We start from the raw sequence: 20,657 nt of genomic DNA on the forward strand, positions 1-20,657 counted from the left end.
GATCAGGCCTAAGGAATTTAGGAGCAAATGTCCCATTGAAAGTCAAAGGGTCTTGTACTCCTAAATCCCTTAGGTGCTATTAAAATCTTCCCTCATCCACTTTATGGCCTCAGTCTAACTCCCCTTAAAATAGTAGGAAAGGTTCCTATTGACTTCAGTGAACTTTGGATCAGACCCTAACAGAATAGACTTTTTCAATTTAGTTTCCCCACCCACGATTGAAAGCCCTTATGTAACGTACTGGCTTTTGTGTACATGGATGACTGCCCTCTACAAGTATATCTTCACTGCAAAAAAAAAAAAAAAAGTGTGTGTTCTTAACTTGGGTTTACTGACCTACCTTAGCTAACTCGGTTAAATCAGCTGTGATTACATAGCAACTCATCTTTTCACTCAGGTCAGCAGCTTGTGCTAAAGCCTACAGGGGAACCTGGAGTTGAATTGGGATGGATGGAATCACACCAGCTCAGATGTTCTTGGTTTTCTCACCCTCTATTAGCTGGTCTGAAAACAAATTATGAATCCTGCAACTAATGCAGCTACTGGAGATTTCACTTCATCCAAAGAGGAGAAAGTCTGTGGTTTTGGAGAATAAATGTAGATCTTTCCCCCCCTTTCATATATATGTGGTTAGCTGAGGATCAGAGTGTCTGAGTAAACGTAAAGCAAAAAATGACGACATGACAGGCCAGTTCCTGAGGCCATTGAATTCAATAGCAAAATTCCCTAGTCCTCAGAGCAATCAGGATTATATCCCGTGTCACAGCTGTCCTCTCTCCGCAAGAGGATGTCCAGATATGCTTTCCTACTGTAGTTATCTGAACCCATCCATATATCAGCCAGATTGGATCCTTTCAGAGCAACATGAAGTATTTCCTGTCAACACTGCCTGTTCTGCCTCCACCCTGCTGCTAGCCTGGTTAGCAAATAGGAATTTTGGACTCCAGCTCAGAATCAATGTATGAGACAGGATAACACGTTGTGATTTCAGTGCTGGGGGAAAGCCTAGGTACTGCAAGCATAGAAATCTTTAAGATCTGAACACTTAGGAAATGTTGCACAAAAACTCTGAAGGTACATACATTTTACAACAGAAAACTATTTCTATTTTGTAAAATGTCTTGCAGATGTTCAAGGATTTATTATTTATTTACACAATTGCTGGCAAGCCATCATAGTCATTCTCAAAGAACTGAAATTGTTTAAAGCCATTACAACTAGTGCTTTGAGAACTGGGATCAGATTTGATATTGGCTATTTGTTCTTGATACTTTATGAAATCTTAGTCTTTATATATACAAGTAAAAACCAGTAAGAATATCTGGTTAAGACAAATATTTGACTATTTCAGCCACAAGTTTAAAACTAGACGAGTCAGCCTTTTTCATATCCTTATTATTTTTATGTATCGCTTGTGAATGTTTTAGCACAGATCAGCTTTCCAGACTATTCTGGAGCTGTCTTTTAGTCTTTATGTGTAATGGATGATGCATTATGTCATAGCATGCTGACACACAGATCTACATCTGAGTATCCCTGGGGTGTTTTGAACAGGCTAAATCAACCCAGATGTAATTTTCCTCTGGAAAACCTATTTAATACTTTCATTCTGCCAAAAGCCTCAAAGATTTGTTCTGAGGTTCTTTCAGCTTATTTCTTAACTGATTTAATGAAATCCAGAAAGTTAGAAGCAAGTACGAAAGTCATCATAGCCAGATGTCTGTGTGCTCTATTCTTCTTTCTGTTAAATCATGCCATCTACTGTAAAATAAAAGAATGACAATGTTACAAGACTCTTTAGTGAAATCAGGTTTATTTATTACCATTAAATTATTTCAGTCATTTTATAAGACAATTGAAATTCCTTTGATTTTCATTGATACAATTTAATTTCATGGAGAAAAAATGAAAACCATGTTTTACTAATTATGAAAAATTGTGTTTTGGGACAAGGCCCTATTTTGTGGAAGCTGTTGAGCATAGCTGATTTGGAAATGAGAATTTTTCCACCAACAGTGATAGGCTATGCTAACTATGGGCCCTATCCTGCTCTCCACTGGAGCTGTGCCATTAAGTTCAATGGGAACGGGAGCAGGCCTTATAAATTTCTGAGACGAAAGTAGCAACATAATGTTGATGTAATAGGATTTGAGAAAACCTGGAATTGTGAAAATGTGAATCCTTGCACTTAACTTCCTGGAGAATCTGAAAGTGATATTCTTGAGCAAGTCATAGAATCATAGAATCATAGAATATCAGGGTTGGAAGGGACCCCAGAAGGTCATCTAGTCCAACCCCCTGCTCAAAGCAGGACCAATTCCCAGTTAAATCATCCCAGCCAGGGCTTTGTCAAGCCTGACCTTAAAAACCTCTAAGGAAGGAGATTCTACCACCTCCCTAAGTAATGCATTCCAGTGTTTCACCACCCTCTTAGTGAAAAAGTTTTTCCTAATATCCAATCTAAACCTCCCCCACTGCAACTTGAGACCATTACTCCTCGTTCTGTCATCTGCTACCATTGAGAACAGTCTAGAGCCATCCTCTTTGGAACCCCCTTTCAGGTAGTTGAAAGCAGCTATCAAATCCCCCCTCATTCTTCTCTTCTGCAGGCTAAACAATCCCAGCTCCCTCAGCCTCTCCTCATAAGTCATGTGTTCCAGTCCCCTAATCATTTTTGTTGCCCTTCGCTGGACTCTCTCCAATTTATCCACATCCTTCTTGAAGTGTGGGGCCCAAAACTGGACACAGTACTCCAGATGAGGCCTCACCAATGTCGAATAGAGGGGAATGATCACGTCCCTCGATCTGCTCGCTATGCCCCTGCTTATACATCCCAAAATGCCATTGGCCTTCTTGGCAACAAGGGCACACTGCTGACTCATATCCAGCTTCTCGTCCACTGTCACCCCTAGGTCCTTTTCCGCAGAACTGCTGCCTAGCCATTCAGTCCCTAGTCTGTAGCTGTGCATTGGGTTCTTCCGTCCTAAGTGCAGGACCCTGCACTTATCCTTATTGAACCTCATCAGATTTCTTTTGGCCCAATCCTCCAATTTGTCTAGGTCCTTCTGTATCCTATCCCTCCCCTCCAGCGTATCTACCACTCCTCCCAGTTTAGTATCATCCGCAAATTTGCTGAGAGTGCAATCCACACCATCCTCCAGATCATTTATGAAGATATTGAACAAAACCGGCCCCAGGACCGACCCTTGGGGTACTCCACTTGATACCGGCTGCCAACTAGATATGGAGCCATTGATCACTACCCGTTGAGCCCGACAATCTAGCCAGCTTTCTACCCACCTTGTAGTGCATTCATCCAGCCCATACTTCCTTAACTTGCTGACAAGAATACTGTGGGAGACCGTGTCAAAAGCTTTGCTAAAGTCAAGAAACAATACATCCACTGCTTTCCCTTCATCCACAGAACCAGTAATCTCATCATAAAAGGCGATTAGATTAGTCAGGCATGACCTTCCCTTGGTGAATCCATGCTGGCTGTTCCTGACCACTTTCCTCTCATGCAAGTGCTTCAGGATTGATTCTTTGAGTTAAAGACAAGTGTAGTTAAAGACAAGCAGCAGTTGGTAAAAAGCAGACAAATAGAGGTATTTGGAGCTGAAAATCTCAACCTTAAAAAGGTGAAGTCAACAAAGACATTTTAAAATGCTTAGTTTTATATTTTGTATATATAAATGTGTGTGCATGCATGTATATATGCTCATGCACAAATATGTACACATTTATACACTCACAATGGTGCACGTGCACTCATCAGCACAATGTCCTTTAGCTATGGATAATGATATTTTTATTAAACAGTCCTGGGTAAATTATGGTTTGCCCTGGGCAGTGAACTAGAGTAAGAGAAAGGGCCCATTCCCTTCCCATAGCAAGGTGGCATAGGAAGCAGATACTATAGCTACAGAGACAGGAGGTTCAAAGATGGGGTGAACAGCTCTGGAAGGGAGTATGCCCCTGCTCTCTATGCCCACCAGGCTATGCTGTGGGGCAAATCTGGCCATCCCTTTTAAAGAGTATAGCAAGATCTGCTCTTCACTCTGCTCTCCCTGGTGCCTGGGGTGGGGAGGGGGAAATTATGCCTCATTTGGGCATTGTTCCTCCAGATAGCACGCGCGTGCATACACACGCATCAGACAGTGACCCACCTGCTTGACCTCAGGAGCACTTAGCAGAGGCAACCCTGAGCCCCTTTGCATGAGTCATTAGTAATAGTGTAGAATGGCTTTCATTACAGAATGCTACTCTTCTTGATTTTAGAATACACATTAACCCTTGCCTAGCGATGAAATGTTGTCAGCCAGTCGTCTTCTGAGAAAGCAATGAGTTCACCATTGCCCACTGGCAAATGTTTTGTTTTTTTCATTAACAACCAATTATGAATGAGCTCATTTATCAAAACATTTCTTATGGAAACATTCAGCAATTATCTAAGAGAATACCAGTTTCCCCCCCCCCCCTTGTGGCTGACTGTAATGTCCTGACAGAATTGGCTCCTACAATGTTAGATGTGGGAATCCAGGCAGCCAGTTTAGAAGCTTGGAACAAAAAAACTTCTTTAGCTACATATAATGCTCAAAGGAGCTGTTTAAAACTAAAGCAAAGGAGCCATACTGGATTTCTTCTGTGAGACAAGAGAATTCAAGCAATTGCTTTACTTTTTTGTTTTATTTCAGGGATTTTGCGAGGTAGGGCTCAGGTCGCTTTAAATTCAGTCAACAAAATGCCTGGGGGGGGGGAGCTGGTGGTATCTGATGAAGTAGGCACATCTAACAGACAATGGACAGGGCAATGCACAGTAACAGAGGTTGAACATCCCTGATGCTCAGGCATAGGTTTCACTAGGAAAAGTAAAACTGGGAAGAAAAGGAGCTACTGAGCTGGGAGAGGTGGAGGTAATAACCAGCTCATGAAATGATGTAGCTGTCAGTAAATAACAATGTAAGACTCAATATAATTTAACTTCCACCCTGAAATAACAGATCAAGAATGCCCCTGTCCAGATAGTAGCCCCGGTACCATGTTCATGGTAGCCCAAATAATAATCTGAAAATTTTCACTCCTTCCTAAGCAGAGAAGCATCCCACATGAACATCCTTCCAACTACGGCTTATCATGGTCCAAAGTGGGGGGAGGGTTTCCCTCCCTTAGCCACCTTGTTCCCTTGGTTCATCTGGCATCTCGACTGTTCTTAGCCAAGAAAAGAAGTAATATCTATCACCAGATGAGAACAGTTGATTGGTGTGAAAAGACTGGGAGCTCCTACTCAACCACAAGGAAGCACTCTTCTGCAGGGCACAGGAACACTACTGATGCTCTGATCAGGATCTCACTTGACTTGGAATATTTGCCAGGCACATAAGATACTCAGGTCCTTGATCAATGCTATTATTAGTGCTTAAAGTCCTAATGATAGCAATAATAAGAGTTTTTGCCTCAATAACCCCATTGCCACTACAAAAAAAATCATGACTTTACCTTTGCCTTAATGTTTATGTTTGATAAATGCTTCCAGTTTGCATCTGTCTTTATCTGTCATCAGTAAAGATCATGACTGCAGGAAGAACTTGCATTGTATCAATGCCGTCACTTAAAAAAATAATATAACTGTGCTGCTTTACTGTGAGCCCAAGGGGATTCAGATGGAAATCTGTAACGTTACTGTTGAATCAAAACCATCTACTCCAGCCTTTGTAGCTTCCTGCAACATCTGACGACTTGTGGACAGTTCTGAAATATATTCTATATAGAGGCAATTCTGTTTGATGCTATTTGCTTGCAACAATGGGATTTGAGACCAAGCTCCTCAGCACTAAGAGCATGAGTTTCTGCACTACTTGAGCTAAAGGATTGAGGTAAATTTTTTAAAAGTCCAATTTTCGGAAGTGACTTGGGCACTAAGAGCCTAAGGCCTATTGACTTTCAGTGAAATTTAGGCTCCTATGAAAAACACAAAGAGCAACTAAGGCAGGGTTCAGGTGGTAGCTCCTTATTCAACCAGCCCAGAAAATTTTGGTTCCTTCCTACAAACCCCATCTTCTGAAGTTAGCAGCACAGCCTGCAAGCGACACTGTGTACCTGAAAAAACAGTGCACTGCTTTGTGTATTAAAGCAGACAAGAGGGAAGCAAGAGGAGAGGAACTTCATAGCTGACAAAGGAGAGAGATCAGGATGGTAGTAAGGGAGGGGAAGGCAGTAAGACATCTGGAGGGGTTAGGGAGAGAAAGAAGAGTTGGTGGAGGACATTGGGGGAAAGGGAGGTGGACAGATGGAGGCAGGAAGACTAGAGGGATAAGAGGGAGTGAAATGGGGAGGGACCAGTCATAGGAGAATGCAGATGAGAAAGAGACCAGGAGTGTCAGTCAATAGAAGGCAAGGAGACTGAGAGGAGAAGCCGTGGGAATGGGGGCGAGAGTGAGAAAGCAGAAGGAATGTAGGGTAGAAAGAAACTCTGGAGATAAGAATAAGAGGGAGGAAGACAGACATCAAGGAAGATGAAGGGAGTTATGGGAGTGGCAAAAATGCACTGGAGGGAAAGAGAAACTCCAGGCGGGAACTGGAGGGAGGAGAGAAAGATCAAGGTGGGTGGGCAGTAATTGAGAACAGAGAGTACACTGGGATGTAAGCCAGGATGGAGAGGTATGGGGGAAAGAGAGAGGGAAGATGGGGTAGGAATAGAAGTTGACATAAACTCTGGCTCAGTCTTTTACTCAATGAGTAGGACCACTGCGACATTTGATGCTATTCAAAGTTGTCCATGTGACATCAGTGATACTTCAAGGGCACACCTATGAAATATATGTTTAAAAATATATCTGGAGTCCTTATCAAATATATTGAGAAAGTAGCATAAGAGAGTGATGAATACTGGTAAAGTTATGTAGACAACACACACTTTTTGTATTGATGAAAATTTTAAATGGCCATGTGGGGTTAGTTTGGATTTATGATAAATGTAGTGCTAAGTAAGTACGGAAAGTTGTTATTGAAAACAGTGGTTCTAAGGCAAAAGCAGACAGGCCTTTGCTGTAACAATACTTGAGGGCAACCATTACAGCAAATAAATAAAATTAAATACCTTACGTCACTGACAGGGATTTCCAGCTCGGTTTTCTATGTTGTTGACAGAATATTATGACTAAAGCTATGTGTATATTTTGTAACGAATAATCTCTCCAGGTACTGCAACTACAGGGATTGTATGAATGCACAGATAGATCATTAACTTATTTTTGTATTTGTGAAATGGCTTAATTTGGAAAGACTGTGAATGACATGAACAAGCAAGAAACTCCATTTTTAAAGCGAAAATGTACCTTGTTTTTTTCCATACACAAACGTTCCTGGATCTAAAGAAAGTTTCACTTATTTGCTACAGTGAAGATGGATATTCATTTTAAAAACTCTCCTGAACCCAACCTGTCAAGTGCGTCCCAGTGTGTGGACTGTATGTCATTTTCAATGTGTGTGGAGAGTAGAGATTTTTTCTTTTTACTGCAGATCTTTGTGTATGCATGTGTGTGCACATGCACTAAAGTGAATAGTTTAACACTTTGGACACATTCTCCTATTTATTGGTGCTGTGGTGCTCTATTGCAGATTATACAATCATTCTGCCCAGGGGACCTGATCCAAAGGCTACTGAAGTCAATAGACTCTGAATGGCTTCAGTTGGTTTTGGATTAGGCCCACAGAGCTTCCACTGATGTCAGTGGGATTATCACCTGCAGATCCAGAGCAGACTTTGCATTTCCCAAAGATGAGCTTTAGGGTGGTTGGAGGAGAGGAGAATTTGGCCCCTTGTCATTAATAAGACATGCTTAAAACAAAACCTCCAGTTTTCATTTTCATTTTCAAAATCCCATTTGAAGTATTATTGAGCACTGGTGGTTGCTACACATCTTACATTTTCTTTCATTCCTTTTCCAGTTTTAGGGGCATGTACACATCTTGGGCAAGTGTATGCTGACAGGGATGTTTGGAAACCAGAACCATGCCAAATCTGTGTGTGTGACTCAGGAGCTGTTCTCTGTGATGACATCATCTGTGATGATCAGGAATTAGACTGTCCCAACCCAGAGATTCCATTTGGAGAGTGTTGCCCTGTTTGTCCACAGCTAACGCCACCTCCTGAAAGAGTAAGTGTAAACCGTTTATTTGAGACATGAATTGTCCTTATTCCAATTTACCCAAATCATTTGTCCATCCGTACAATTATGTACTTTAAGTACTCTTTATTCAGCCTAAAGCCTTTAATATCTGATAACTGTTAAGGATGGGCAAACCACTTTGGATGAAATCAGAACTAACTGAAACCTTCACTAAAACTTAACCAACCCTTTAATAACGTTCAAAAATCCCTTTCCCCCATTACTTTTCATTTTCTTGGATCTCTGTATTTCCTGATCCTAGCAGAGGATTGGAACCAGAAATGATGATAAAGTACAGTGGAAATGTTGTTGTTGCCATATATTCCATCCACTGAAAGCAAGAAGTCCCAGTAACCTCATAAGAAAGTTTTTTTTCACAAGAATTCTTGCTTAATTTTACAAACTCAGAAGGTTCTGATCAGAGGCGACCCATGCCTGCCAATAGTGGGGGGGGGACGTGGCGGAGTGAGGGCAGCCAGCTTCAGCAGTGTTACAAGTATGCTTAGTCTATGTGAGCATGCTCAGTACAAGCCAAACAGCAAATCTGGGGAGGAGGGCCCGACCCTGCCTGCTCCCACTCCCACGAATTCCCTCTAGTTCTGATCAACTTCAGAGAAGGAATGAAATGGTAGGTGCTTATTAGTAATAAAGCAGAACCACAAAATTTGGGCTGTAACTTTCCCAAAGTTCAATGTTGTTAGGATCCAGAGTTCAGGCTCAACACATTCTAACAACGCTTGCCAGATACAAAGCTCAGATCCAGATACTAGATTCAGACTGAAATCTTCACAGCGTGTGGTGATGTTCAGATGCAGGGCTTTGATCCAGGCCCATTTCTCTATCACTCAAATCAAACAAAACTTCAGAATCTTTTGAGTTAACCACCAATAATGTGATGCACAGAAGTTCTGCAAACAACCTACTTTTGACGTAATGCTCAGTTTACATGCATGAAATCAAACACAGCCTAAGTGTTCAAACTAACTAAACTAAGCACTGTTTATAGCACCATGTGCCAGCAATGCCCCTCTCCCATGTACATTGATCAAACTGGACAGTCTCTACGTAAAAGAATAAATGGACACAAATCAGATGTGAAGAATTATAACATTCAAAAACCAGTTGGAGAGCACTTCAATCTCTCTGGTCACTCGATTACAGACCTCAAAGTGGCAATACTTCAACAAAAAAACTTCAAAAACAGACTCCAAGGAGAGACTGCTGAATTGGAATTAATTTGCAAACTGGATACAATTAACTTAGGCTTGAATAGAGACTGGGAGTGGATGGGTCATTACACAAAGTAAAACTATTTTCCCATGTTTATCCCCCACCCCCACCGTTCCTCAGACGTTCTTGTCAACTGCTGGAAATGGCCCTCCTTGATTATCACTACAAAAGTTTCCCCCCCCCCACCCCTGCTCTCCTGCTGGTAATAACTCACCTGAAGTGATCACTCTGGTTACAGTGTGTATGGTAACACCTATTGTTTCATGTTCTCTTTGTATATAAATCTCCCCACTGTATTTTCCACTGAATGCATCTGATGAAGTGAGCTGTAGCTCACGAAAGCTTATGCTCAAATAAATTTGTTAGTCTCTAAGGTGCCACAAGTACTCCTTTTCTTTTTGCGTATACAGACTAACATGGCTGCTACTCTGAAACACGTAAATAATGCAGGCCTAATTTGCTACTCACACCAATTTTACATCATTGTACAGTAACTCCATTTTCTTTAGTGCTGCTGTTACTGATTTACTAGTGTAAATGAGAGGTCAGTCAGGCCCTACCTATTTAACTTATCATTAACCAATATTTAGAAGACAACATTATTTAAAAGCAGAAACAACAACAATTTAATCGGCTTGGGTTGATAAATTTAATAGTTTTGCAGGTTTTTATTACAATAAGTAATAATTGTATAGGAACTCATCCTAAATTTCTGGCTCAAGAAAAACTCCTGCTGAATGCAATATTTTCTGGGTAGCAATTAAAGGAATAGGCCCTTAAATTAGTAAAATTAATTAATTATGGAGGGTTGTGCATACATAACATTTGGATGTTCATTTTAGATTAGCGTCCCAAGGCAAGCGGAGAAAGAAAGCAGACAAAGATTATTTTAATATATAGGGATATATTATGACCTGGCTTACAACCTTATAACTCCATGAAAGCAAGTGGGTTTTCACAAGGGTGTGAATGAGGGCAGAAAGTGTCTTATGCAGACATTTCATTGAACTTTATCATGAGATTTCCTCTGATTCCAAGTTTGGACTGTCTTAAAATGACTAAAGAATGGCTGGCTCCAGCAATTACACAGCTTTCTATTTCTCACCATGAGTTCGTCTTTGGCTCCACTGGTGGAAGCTTGTGGTTTTTGTGCTGAAGCTCCTAGGTTTGGGCCCTACTTGATTAGCTCTGTGGCTTCAGACCATAAGGGAGATGTAGGAGGCTCCCATCAACCCCCCTTCTGCACTATACATGAGTCATAAGGCTACTGTGGGTCAGGATTGGACATAATGAAACTTCACTCTGTAAAGTCTAAGATTCAGATCAATATCCACTGCTACAGTTAGAAATAGCACTAACAAAGAGTCCTATAATCAGCATCTGAGGATGTTAAGGGTCACTGATAATTATGTGTTGAAAATCAAATAAATACTTTTTTTCTGGGAAATGAAGCTGAAAAGATTTGTCTCAATTACTGATATGTGAATGTAATGGATTGGAAGGGAAACACGAAATATATTCCCAATGCATCTCCATCGTGAAAGCATATAGGGTGAAATCCTGGCCCCACTGCAGTCAATGGCAAAGCTCCCATTGACGTCAATAGGTCAGGCCTTCACCCACAGCACCTGTGTCAAGAATAGCCACTGCATGTCACACTATTGATGCTCTGTGATGATGCAATTTAATTTGGCAGGAGAAACATAGTTTTAAATGTTGATGTGGAAATGACCAATTTAGTTTAGAACAGCTATGTTTCCATTGTTGTTTAAATGGTTTTTCCTACCTGTTAAATATGCTGCACTTTATCTATACTTCTTGGTTTGATTCCTTTGTATGTTTTATTGTTTTGTTTTTCTAGCCTACTAGTCCTCCCAATGGTGTTGTCCGAGGCCCCAAGGGAGACCCGGTAAGTGATATCAGATTCTTCAAATAAATTTAAAATCACAAAGGGCCAAATCCTGCAAAGTGCTGTGTGTCTTATGCAAGCTGGTGAGAAACCTCAACTCACATTGATGTCTTTGTCATGGAGGATTGGGCCCTAAGATTATTGGACTCTGTTGGCCAAAATCCGCTCATAATGTAAATTCAGGATAATGCCATTAGCTTCAGTGGAGTTACTCTGGATTTATACCAGTAAAACAGAGAGGAGAAAGGAAAATTTGGCCCAAGGTGCATATAAATTTGTAATCTTTTTAAGAGAGTTTCTGCACAGTAGAAAGAATTCTTCTGTGTTTCATTAACAGTGTTCCTTTTTATACTGAGCTGTCGATCTATTTTTGAATATTTGTAGCATGTACAAGCCAGTCACTACAATCAGGCTCAACAGGCAAAAACGTTTTTCCTTGTATGTATTTTTGTACTTCCTCTTCTCTTTCTACTTATTTGAACTGTAAACTGTATTTATATTTAATAGAAAAAAAATCTCTTTTACAATGGACACTATCATCTATTCATGTACCCATCCATATGGGAGCAGATCTTACATCTGTTAACTTCAGCATGGGCAGGATTTGGTCCGTAGTGCACCGGATAGCAACATATTGAAAGACAAATACAAATATGAACTCTTGTGTATTTTAAACTTTCTAGGGTTCTCCTGGAACTCCTGGCAGACCTGGAACACCTGGCTCCCCTGGACAACCAGGCAGTCCCGGCTCTCCTGGCCAGCCTGGAGTCTGTCAGTCATGTCCCTCTATAAATGGAGGAGTAAGTCATAATTATTACATTTAGCTCTGAAGATGTTGCTTATAAGCTCTAAGATGAAACTGTCACCCACCCTACATGTGGGGTGAAATATATTTATTCCACTGTGCACCCTACCTGTGTCATGGGTCTCTGTGCAGCAGGAAGGCTAGCCTGAGTAGTGCTGATACTTCTGTTCTGACATGGATGGGCTCTACAGATGGGTAGGGAGTGGAAAAATCTTGATTCTTCTTCCTACCCTCAAAACACCAGCCAGCACAGATGAGCGGGCACTGTTAGCCCAAAACAGATTAACTATGGTCTACACAGATCAGAAGATCCCACCCCCTCCCACATCTATCATCGAGTGATTTATTAAGATGGAGGCAGAATAAGATGTAACACACAGATATTTATTATGCCACTAGTCAATAAACTAGACAAGGACCCCTTTCAGACAATAAACAACATAAGCAAGACACACTTGGTTGTTAACAGTTACCAGAGCGTGAAGCTTAGAGTCCTTAAACCCCCTTAACCTATGGATGTAAAACAGAGGAAAACCACAATGGGTATTATAATACCATATCCTGAAGACAGGGACACAATGACAAAAACTCAGGATACTGACAGGGAGAGTAGTTAAAATCAGGTGCACTGTACACCAAACAGGAACTCAAGAACTGGGTATTCTTCTCCCTCTGGACAGGTCCTCCAGGCAGGTCTTCTCCCTCTTGGGAAGATCTTCTCCCTCAGATAGGTCTTCAGTGCTTGCCCGCGCGGTCTCTGCTTGACCTCATAGTCCAGTGCAAGTATGTGCTCACTAATGGTGGGTAGCAGTTGAGTGCAAGTATGTTAATAGAGACCAAGAATCCAAAGTCCTGTGAGTTCTGGTCCCTCTGGGACCCCTGGCAGCTAGCTGAACTGTGTGGGACACTGGCTGCCACTCAGATGGATAGCCCTGAGTGACAGGCGTGCCACTCACTAAATAACCTGCTGTTGCTAGGCAGATTATGGCTGCCACTCTAACTGCCCTGACCTTTTCCTGCCTTAATTTGAAAAAGGCTGAAAGGGCACTAAATCCTCTGAGGAGAAGGGTATCCAAGGTGAAGACTTAGCTGTCCTTTTACAAATCCAAGATGGACATTACATAAAACAGGTCAGAAACAGATTTTACCTAACATTTCCCCTCCTTGAAGATGTTACTGATTTACAAATAACTGTCTTCACACCTGTATCACTCAAGCGACAGGTACTCTGGAGAATCTAGACTTGTTAGCCATCTTTCAAAGCTTTAACTTTACCCATCCTATCACCATGAAAACAAGGATAAGGGTAAGACCTTGAATAAAATAATCAAAATAACCGCAAAAGGATGCAACATAATGTGCCAGGCCTGGGACAACTCTGTGGAAGTGGCAAACAGAGTTTCCCGCCAATGGGCAAAACTTAAACTTTTTACCTCTCTTTTTAATCTGTGCAGTGGAGTGATGAACTGATATCAGTAAACTCTTGCCCTCCTTTTCCAGGTCTTTTACTAAGGCTTCTAATTCTGGATGCTGTATTAATTGCTGTAGTACATCGATGTTGATCCCTATGTTCGTAGGATCAACGTGTCTATACAGCTGATAGTGATGGTTTGCACATTTAACTTCTCAGATGTAAGCATAACATCGCGTCCTTGTACAACAAGTGCAAAACATAGATAGAGATTCACATTTGGATAATTTTCAACAGGGTAAAAGAAGTTCACAAGGAACTTCCTACAAAAACTTCTTAGCACAAACAATTAATGTTGATCACAACGACCTGAGACTGGCTGCCTCAGCGGGGTCCCAGATTATAATGACACTTGCCCTGATTGCTATTAAGGCAGATATGGGGTCCTTGATAGACCTCTGTGGAACATATGTACCCATGTTCCTCCTCCCAGACGCCTGCATCTAGATTGACAGAGTGATATACCTCTTGCTCTCTGAGTGCCCACTTAGGGATATCTGTGGGTGTCATTATGGTATTATTAACTATTATTCCCAAGGGGATCAGGGGATATACCTAATTAGTGCTGGCATTAGCAATAGTTAAGAAGTGAGCCATGATTTCTCTTGAGTCTGGATTATAAACGAAATCCACCTTCCTTTGACCTCTATGGAAAAGTCTCCTATTGACTTCAGTGGCGGTTGGACTAGGTCAATAGAGGTGTGGTTTCAAGAGGAAACTTGGGAGAAGCTCAAAAGGAGTGACCCATGCTCTGTTAAGATGTTACCTGATAACTTGTCTGGGGATAAGAGAAGAGAGGATGGAAAAGGGCAGTTGGTTCCTCACATCAGGCAGATCTACAGTACAGTACAGGGTCAGCTGTATAGGCAGCTAAAGTAATTCTGACCACCAGGCTAGGCGCAAAGGAAGATGCTATATGGGCTTCCATTTGGGATGACTTTTGAAACATGGAGAATTGTAAGTGTTAGAACATTGCGAAACAGCTTATATACATGAGTTATTTCCCATACAGTGTGTCATATGAAGTTTGTATGTTGCCTGATTTGATTTATAATGGACTCTCTTGTTTTGATCTCTCTGTTGCAGAATTTTTCTCCTCAGTATGACTCCTATGATACCAAGGCTGGTGGTGGTGGACCCATATATCCACATGCTATTGTAAGATAGTAACCTTTTCTCTTTCCCTTTTTTAAGAGCACCTTTTCCTTTTGTAGATTGTATCTTTGATATTTATGCCTTTCCCATTGAACAAATAAGGTTCATACCTCTTTCCTTATTTTCATCTCTTCTCCTTTCTATATTCTCCTCACCTTTGTTCCCTGCCTCTTCCATTTTCTACCTCTCATTATGTTTCCACTAACTGCTTTTCTTTCCTCCACCCTGAATGCTTTTATCTGTCCCTTCCCCTTCTTCTTTCCGACAGCATTCAAGACCATTCATGCTCAATGTAATCCTCTATCCCAGTTTATATTTCCACAGTTCAAATATTCAAATATTGCCCTATGGCAAACCAATATATTCCTTTCATTTTCTTCCTTTCATCCCAGATGCAGCCAGAGCATCCGACTGTGATCTTTGCTACCCACAGCACTTCAGCCTATGCACTCAGGATGCTGAATCTGCCCATTAGACCTGGCACAAACTTTTCAATTTTTTTTAATTAGATCAAAGACACATTGGATGAAACAATCATATTCATGAGTTATTTCCTCCATAAAGTTCATCTAGAAAACATATCTGCTTAATTTTCTCTGTATGTACTAGGTTTGTAAGGTCATTCATCACAGCTAACATGGAGCATTCTTACAAGAGTGATATTCCATTGATAGATACAAGTGCCTTCTGACAGTGTCATGGAATACTGTGCAATCTCTAATGGACATTGTGAACTATTATCTGAAATTGGTTGCTGCTTCATTGGCTACAATCATTATTTCCTAGTCTACATAACAAGGATTGTATGTCACATGCTGTACCATACGAAAGCAGCACCAAACAAACATGTTATTTCTCTGTGTTCCATCAGATCATCGTATTGAATGAATGGTAGACTTCTTTTTACTGAACTGCAGTTCATTATTTTCTCAGTTTTGTTTTCTCTCATTTGTTTCTACCTCACTCATTCGTTCATTCATTCATTTTCAGTTCCTTACAGATTTTACTCACAGCTTGTCATATTGTATCATCTACATTCTGCTGCTTGGCTTCCTAACATGAGAACACAGATAACAGAGATACATTTCAGTTCAACAAACATGGTTGCTACACTGTGTTTTGGCATTTATATTAAAGATACTTAGATTTCTTATATATGGTTCAATGGACACGGGGCATGTTTTTAACATGATTGAATAGCCTACATCCTTTGCTGTCTGTTTTTGCCATACTGTGTCCTGTCAAATTGTTTTACACTGCATCATAGAATAAACTGATGTGATGTGAATAATAGACACATCTAAATTTGCTATTCTGTGATGTATTATAAATCTCAACAACATTTGATTTTTGTTTTACTAAATTCTTGCTGTTAATTCAGGTAAATACCTAATCCAAATAGTTGGAATGGCTAATGGACTTATCTTCAGCACAAATATATTTTCCTTATAGGGGGTTAACCATGACTGGTATTTCATTATCCACACATCTCTCCACCATTGTTATTACAATGTCTTTTCACTGCATGTAAAGACACTGTTGGTCTTTTAACTTTACATGTCAATTTCTCCTCATTGGCTTTCATTTCTCTTACATAATAACTGTTCACTTACTGTTTCTCTGAACCAACCATAATTTACAGCTAAACAATTCCCATTTATTCACAGTTTGGAGACACTGCTAACAAGCAAATGCCATTCTTAACTATGGATTTATTTCCTCAGTGTGTACTTTGAAAAATAACATGTTTTGTTCAGTTTGTAGCCATGCATGGATGCAGCACCAATCCAATTTCCTTTCATGTTAAATTGGTTCTAATAATCACACATATGATGATACAAGCAAGTAGACTGACACAGTTCTAAGCCATTAGGTATACTTTCTGATTGAGACACAAATTCTACTGTGATTTTCTTTATCAAATCTGGACAAATATGACAAATAGTATTTATAGTGGTTGGATTAATCTACTGTAGTGAAAATGAAATTGATATGAAATATATTCTCTGTGTTGTAAATCATGGAATATTACCTGTTCTGGGAAATATATTATCTATGCTGTAAGTCATGGAACATATTTCCTCTGCTGTGGAATGTATTATCTATTCTGTATGTCATGGAATATTTTCCCTCTGCTATATAATATAGAATCCATGCTGTAAATGAATCCCTACCAAGTATCAGAAATATAAAATTAAACAGTTAGAAGTCCGAAGAGGTGTACAGGGGAGAAACCTTTTCACAGCATGAAGGTTATGTTGCCGAAGCACATCCTGCCCTAATGGATTGTACATGTGCATGTAATACCAAGCATACAGAGAGAAGAAATTAGCATCTAACAAATGCTGATTTTACTCTCAAATTAGTTATAGAAATCCAAAAGTGGCACAGGTAGAATAACCTGTGGGTTTACTGGCACCATTTGGCTCCACCATACTGGGGCCTGGGTTAAGGCGCCATCTTGGACATAACTGTGTCCAGAGTAATAGAACTCATTTGCGTTGAGGAGATGAGGTGCTTGGGTCCATTAAGGAAGCTGATACTCTTTTACCCTAGGAATATTCCTTGCAGCAGATTTATGAAATGTCCTTGGTATTTGCCCTACAGCAAGTGGTTTATCCTTCATTTTAGCTGGACAAAAGGCAATATGGCAACATCCTTTGGCGGTTTAAATGTCTAGAGGAAAGAAATATTAACCTGGAGTAAAAGGGTGAAATCAGAAGGACCCCCTTCTGGGTCAGTTTAGTCAGAGCCTGTATTGTATGACTGCAGTATGCCACTGCAAAACACCAAACAAATTTGATTTAAGTCTTTCCTGGAGAGATTGTAAATGGTGGAGATTATGAGCCACAATCAAAACACACTGCATAGCCATACAGTAAAAGTACATTCTCTTTCTGCTGGATTTCTCTAAGATACTAAGGTTAAAATTTGTTACAGTCCTCTCATTGCTGATAGAAAATTTTCCACCATCTTTACTCTATTTCATTGCAGACTTCTGCTCTACAGCAATAGGCATCCATACTGAACTGTCTTTTATTGTCATTCCTGTCTATGGTTATGATCCTAATAAGGATTATAAATAGATTTTGATGTAATGACTATTTTTATATATACATTTTAGGGTGGTTTAGGAGCCCCCGGCCCACCTGGCCTGCCTGGCCCAGCTGGTCAACCAGGCCCACCCGTAAGTAAAGTTCAGCCTTGCTATGTACCTCTTGCCCCCTGAAATATACAGCCCCTATTCTCTCTCCTTGAATTTGGGTACGTTTTCAACCAACAAATCTAGATGCTGAGAATTTTATGAATATGTTGTGTTCTTTTATTGGTCTGTAATATCTCAGGAACAAATGATTCAATACCAGATTCTGCCCTTACTTAGACCCCAGGCATTCCCACTGAAATCAATGGAATTATAGGGCATGTAAATCATCATAGACTATGATCCTTAAAGATGCCTACATTCCAATTTTACTTATGGTCCACTGATAATGCTCCAGCCTCTTAATTCATACATACATTTAACAGCCCTAGTCATCTAAAGTGAATCTGGAAATTCCAGTGCATGTCCAGCCATATGCTATGGGCTTTGGATTTTTTAATATGAATCTCCATTTAGTGGAGTAGTTTCAATCCATATTGCACAGGGGCTTATTTCAATTGATTATTTGATCCTGTCAGTTTGTTTCCCTCTGGTTGTTCAGTAATTGTTCTGGGTGAATTATTTATTATCATTATGAGAGTACTGCAATATGTAGCAACTTCCTGGAGACAAAAATAGTGATTTCTCAGCTGTGTTCTTCTACATATTAGGGTACTCATGGATACCAAGGTTCCCCTGGTGAGCCTGGACAACCTGGCCCTTCTGTAAGTATCACTCTACATTACTATTTGCTTAAAAATCATGCTCTTGCAGGCTTTCCATAGGCATATGCCCACCTTGCCTGAGTAAGGATGTTAGGATTGATCCCTTAAGAAATGAATTCGTAGAAGGAATATAGTCTATGCAACCTTTTAAAAAAAGAAACAAGTCACACCAGACTTTTCAATAGAATGGTAATAATCCATATGAATACATGTGAGAAAAAATTACTTCACTTTGGGTCTGATCCAAACCCCATTGAAGTCAAGTGTAATCCTTCCATTGACTTCAATGGGCTTTGGATCAGGCCTTATGAAAGGAAGACCCACAGAGAAGCAATTTTTTCTGTACATATTCACTATGGACCAAATTCAGTTCCATGGTGCACTAACCATTAGGGATGAGCAGTATTTGATGCAAATACTGCTCACAAAAATAGAGATAATTTTGGAAACCCTTATAACAATTAAACCCATTGCAAATTCTCCTTTTCATTGCTGATCAAATTCCTCTCCTATTTGGCTGAGATTTATCCATTGGTTCACACATTCAGATACGAATCTCTCATTTCACTCCTGTGGGCTCACCAAAGTGACTGGAACTTTATTAAACAATCTATGACATTTAGCTGGTTACTGCTTTTCATAAGCCTACCACAAATAGTAACAGGAAGAACATATCTGTGATGCATTTAACATTTATGGAATAATTTAAACCCACGTCAGCTGAATACTAGATAGGACAAAAACCTAGGCAGAATTGAACAGAGGTATAAAAATAGTGATTGCGTAAATGGTGATTTTGGTAAATCCTGTTGATTTCAATGGAACTATGCCAATATACACCTAAGGATCTGGCCCAATAATACTTTTAATCCCCAAAACTGAAAGTCTCCCTGTTCCACTGAGAGTGGGCATTAAGCAGTAAACTACGTGAGGGTTTAGGGATGGAATTAACCCTGCTATCTATGGGTTGCCTGTGTACCTGCAATGCATTCCCTCCTTGGCCACTGTTCCAACTCATGGGCATCAGGTTTCTGATTCCTGGATCTACATAGTCACAAATTATGGCCTTTCTAGTCCAATTGTGCCCTGCTTTCAAACCCTTCTGCAGCTATGATTTGGAGACATATAGAGGTCCACTCTGTGGAGTGCAGTTAGTCAAATGCCCCCTTACCCACCACTGTCATGAGATGCAGCGTGCCTTGGGCCAGACCTCCCCACTGGGTGGATTTAACCCTGAATGACTGCCCAGTGTATTTACCAAAGCTCTGTATTGCAGCTGTGCAAATATTTTGTGACATTTTAATACAACTGTTATTTGTGCATGATGGAAGTAAATTCATCTTTATTTTGTTTTCAGGGACCTCCAGGACCCCCAGGATTAGTAGGCCCAGCTGGTTCCTCAGGAAAAGATGTAAGTTCAATATTACTGTATATAATGGAGGAGGATCAAAATTACTGTGTGGTGTTATTAAAGCAGTGTCCCTTGGTACTTTGTTTAAGTATCTTTCAGGCTATCACATGTAATCCCTTGATTTGTGGATTTCATAATATGTCTGTAAAAATTTGCTCTCTGTTAAAACTTGGTATGAAATGTCTCCGTTCCAGAGGAGTTGTGACAATCTCCAGCCCCTTATGAAACATATCACAAATAATATGTAGACACAATTAGTGAGGTCAGAACTAAGTGGCTGACTTGGCAGTTGCTCTGAATTTCTTTGCATTGGCCAGTTTTAGTTGTAAACCATAGTTTAGTTTACCATTTGTGTGTTAACAACTTAGAGCAGGGACCGGCAACCTTCGGCACGTGGCCCGCCGAGCGGTTTGTTTACCTGCCACGTCCTTAGGTTCAGCCGATCGTGGCTCCCACTGGCCGCAGTTCGCCGCTCCAGGCCAATGGGGGCTGTGGGAAGCAGTGGCCAGCACATCCCTCGGCCCGCGCCGCTTCCCACAGCCCCCATTGGCCTGGAGCAGCAAACCGTGGCCAGTGGAAACCACAATCGGCTGAATCTGTGGACTCGGCAGGTAGACAAACCAGCCCGGCCCACCAGGGGG

General features: G+C 40.6%; 1 protein-coding gene across 1 annotated transcript in view; it reads left to right on the top strand.

Moving 5' to 3' along the window:
* Positions 1-20,657, top strand: part of COL3A1 (collagen type III alpha 1 chain) — a 69,057-nt gene that overhangs the window by 15,157 nt on the left and 33,243 nt on the right. Inside the window, exons 2-8 of the mRNA XM_084643864.1 lie at positions 7,948-8,156; positions 11,260-11,307; positions 11,991-12,107; positions 14,670-14,741; positions 17,863-17,925; positions 18,552-18,605; positions 19,963-20,016. Of these exons, the coding sequence (XP_084499990.1) occupies positions 7,948-8,156; positions 11,260-11,307; positions 11,991-12,107; positions 14,670-14,741; positions 17,863-17,925; positions 18,552-18,605; positions 19,963-20,016 (617 nt within the window). The remainder of the gene's footprint in view (positions 1-7,947; positions 8,157-11,259; positions 11,308-11,990; positions 12,108-14,669; positions 14,742-17,862; positions 17,926-18,551; positions 18,606-19,962; positions 20,017-20,657) is intronic.

Source organism: Lepidochelys olivacea (genome assembly GCF_965140295.1).
Source record: "Lepidochelys olivacea isolate rLepOli2 genome assembly, chromosome: 11".
Classification (NCBI taxonomy): domain Eukaryota; kingdom Metazoa; phylum Chordata; order Testudines; family Cheloniidae; genus Lepidochelys; species Lepidochelys olivacea.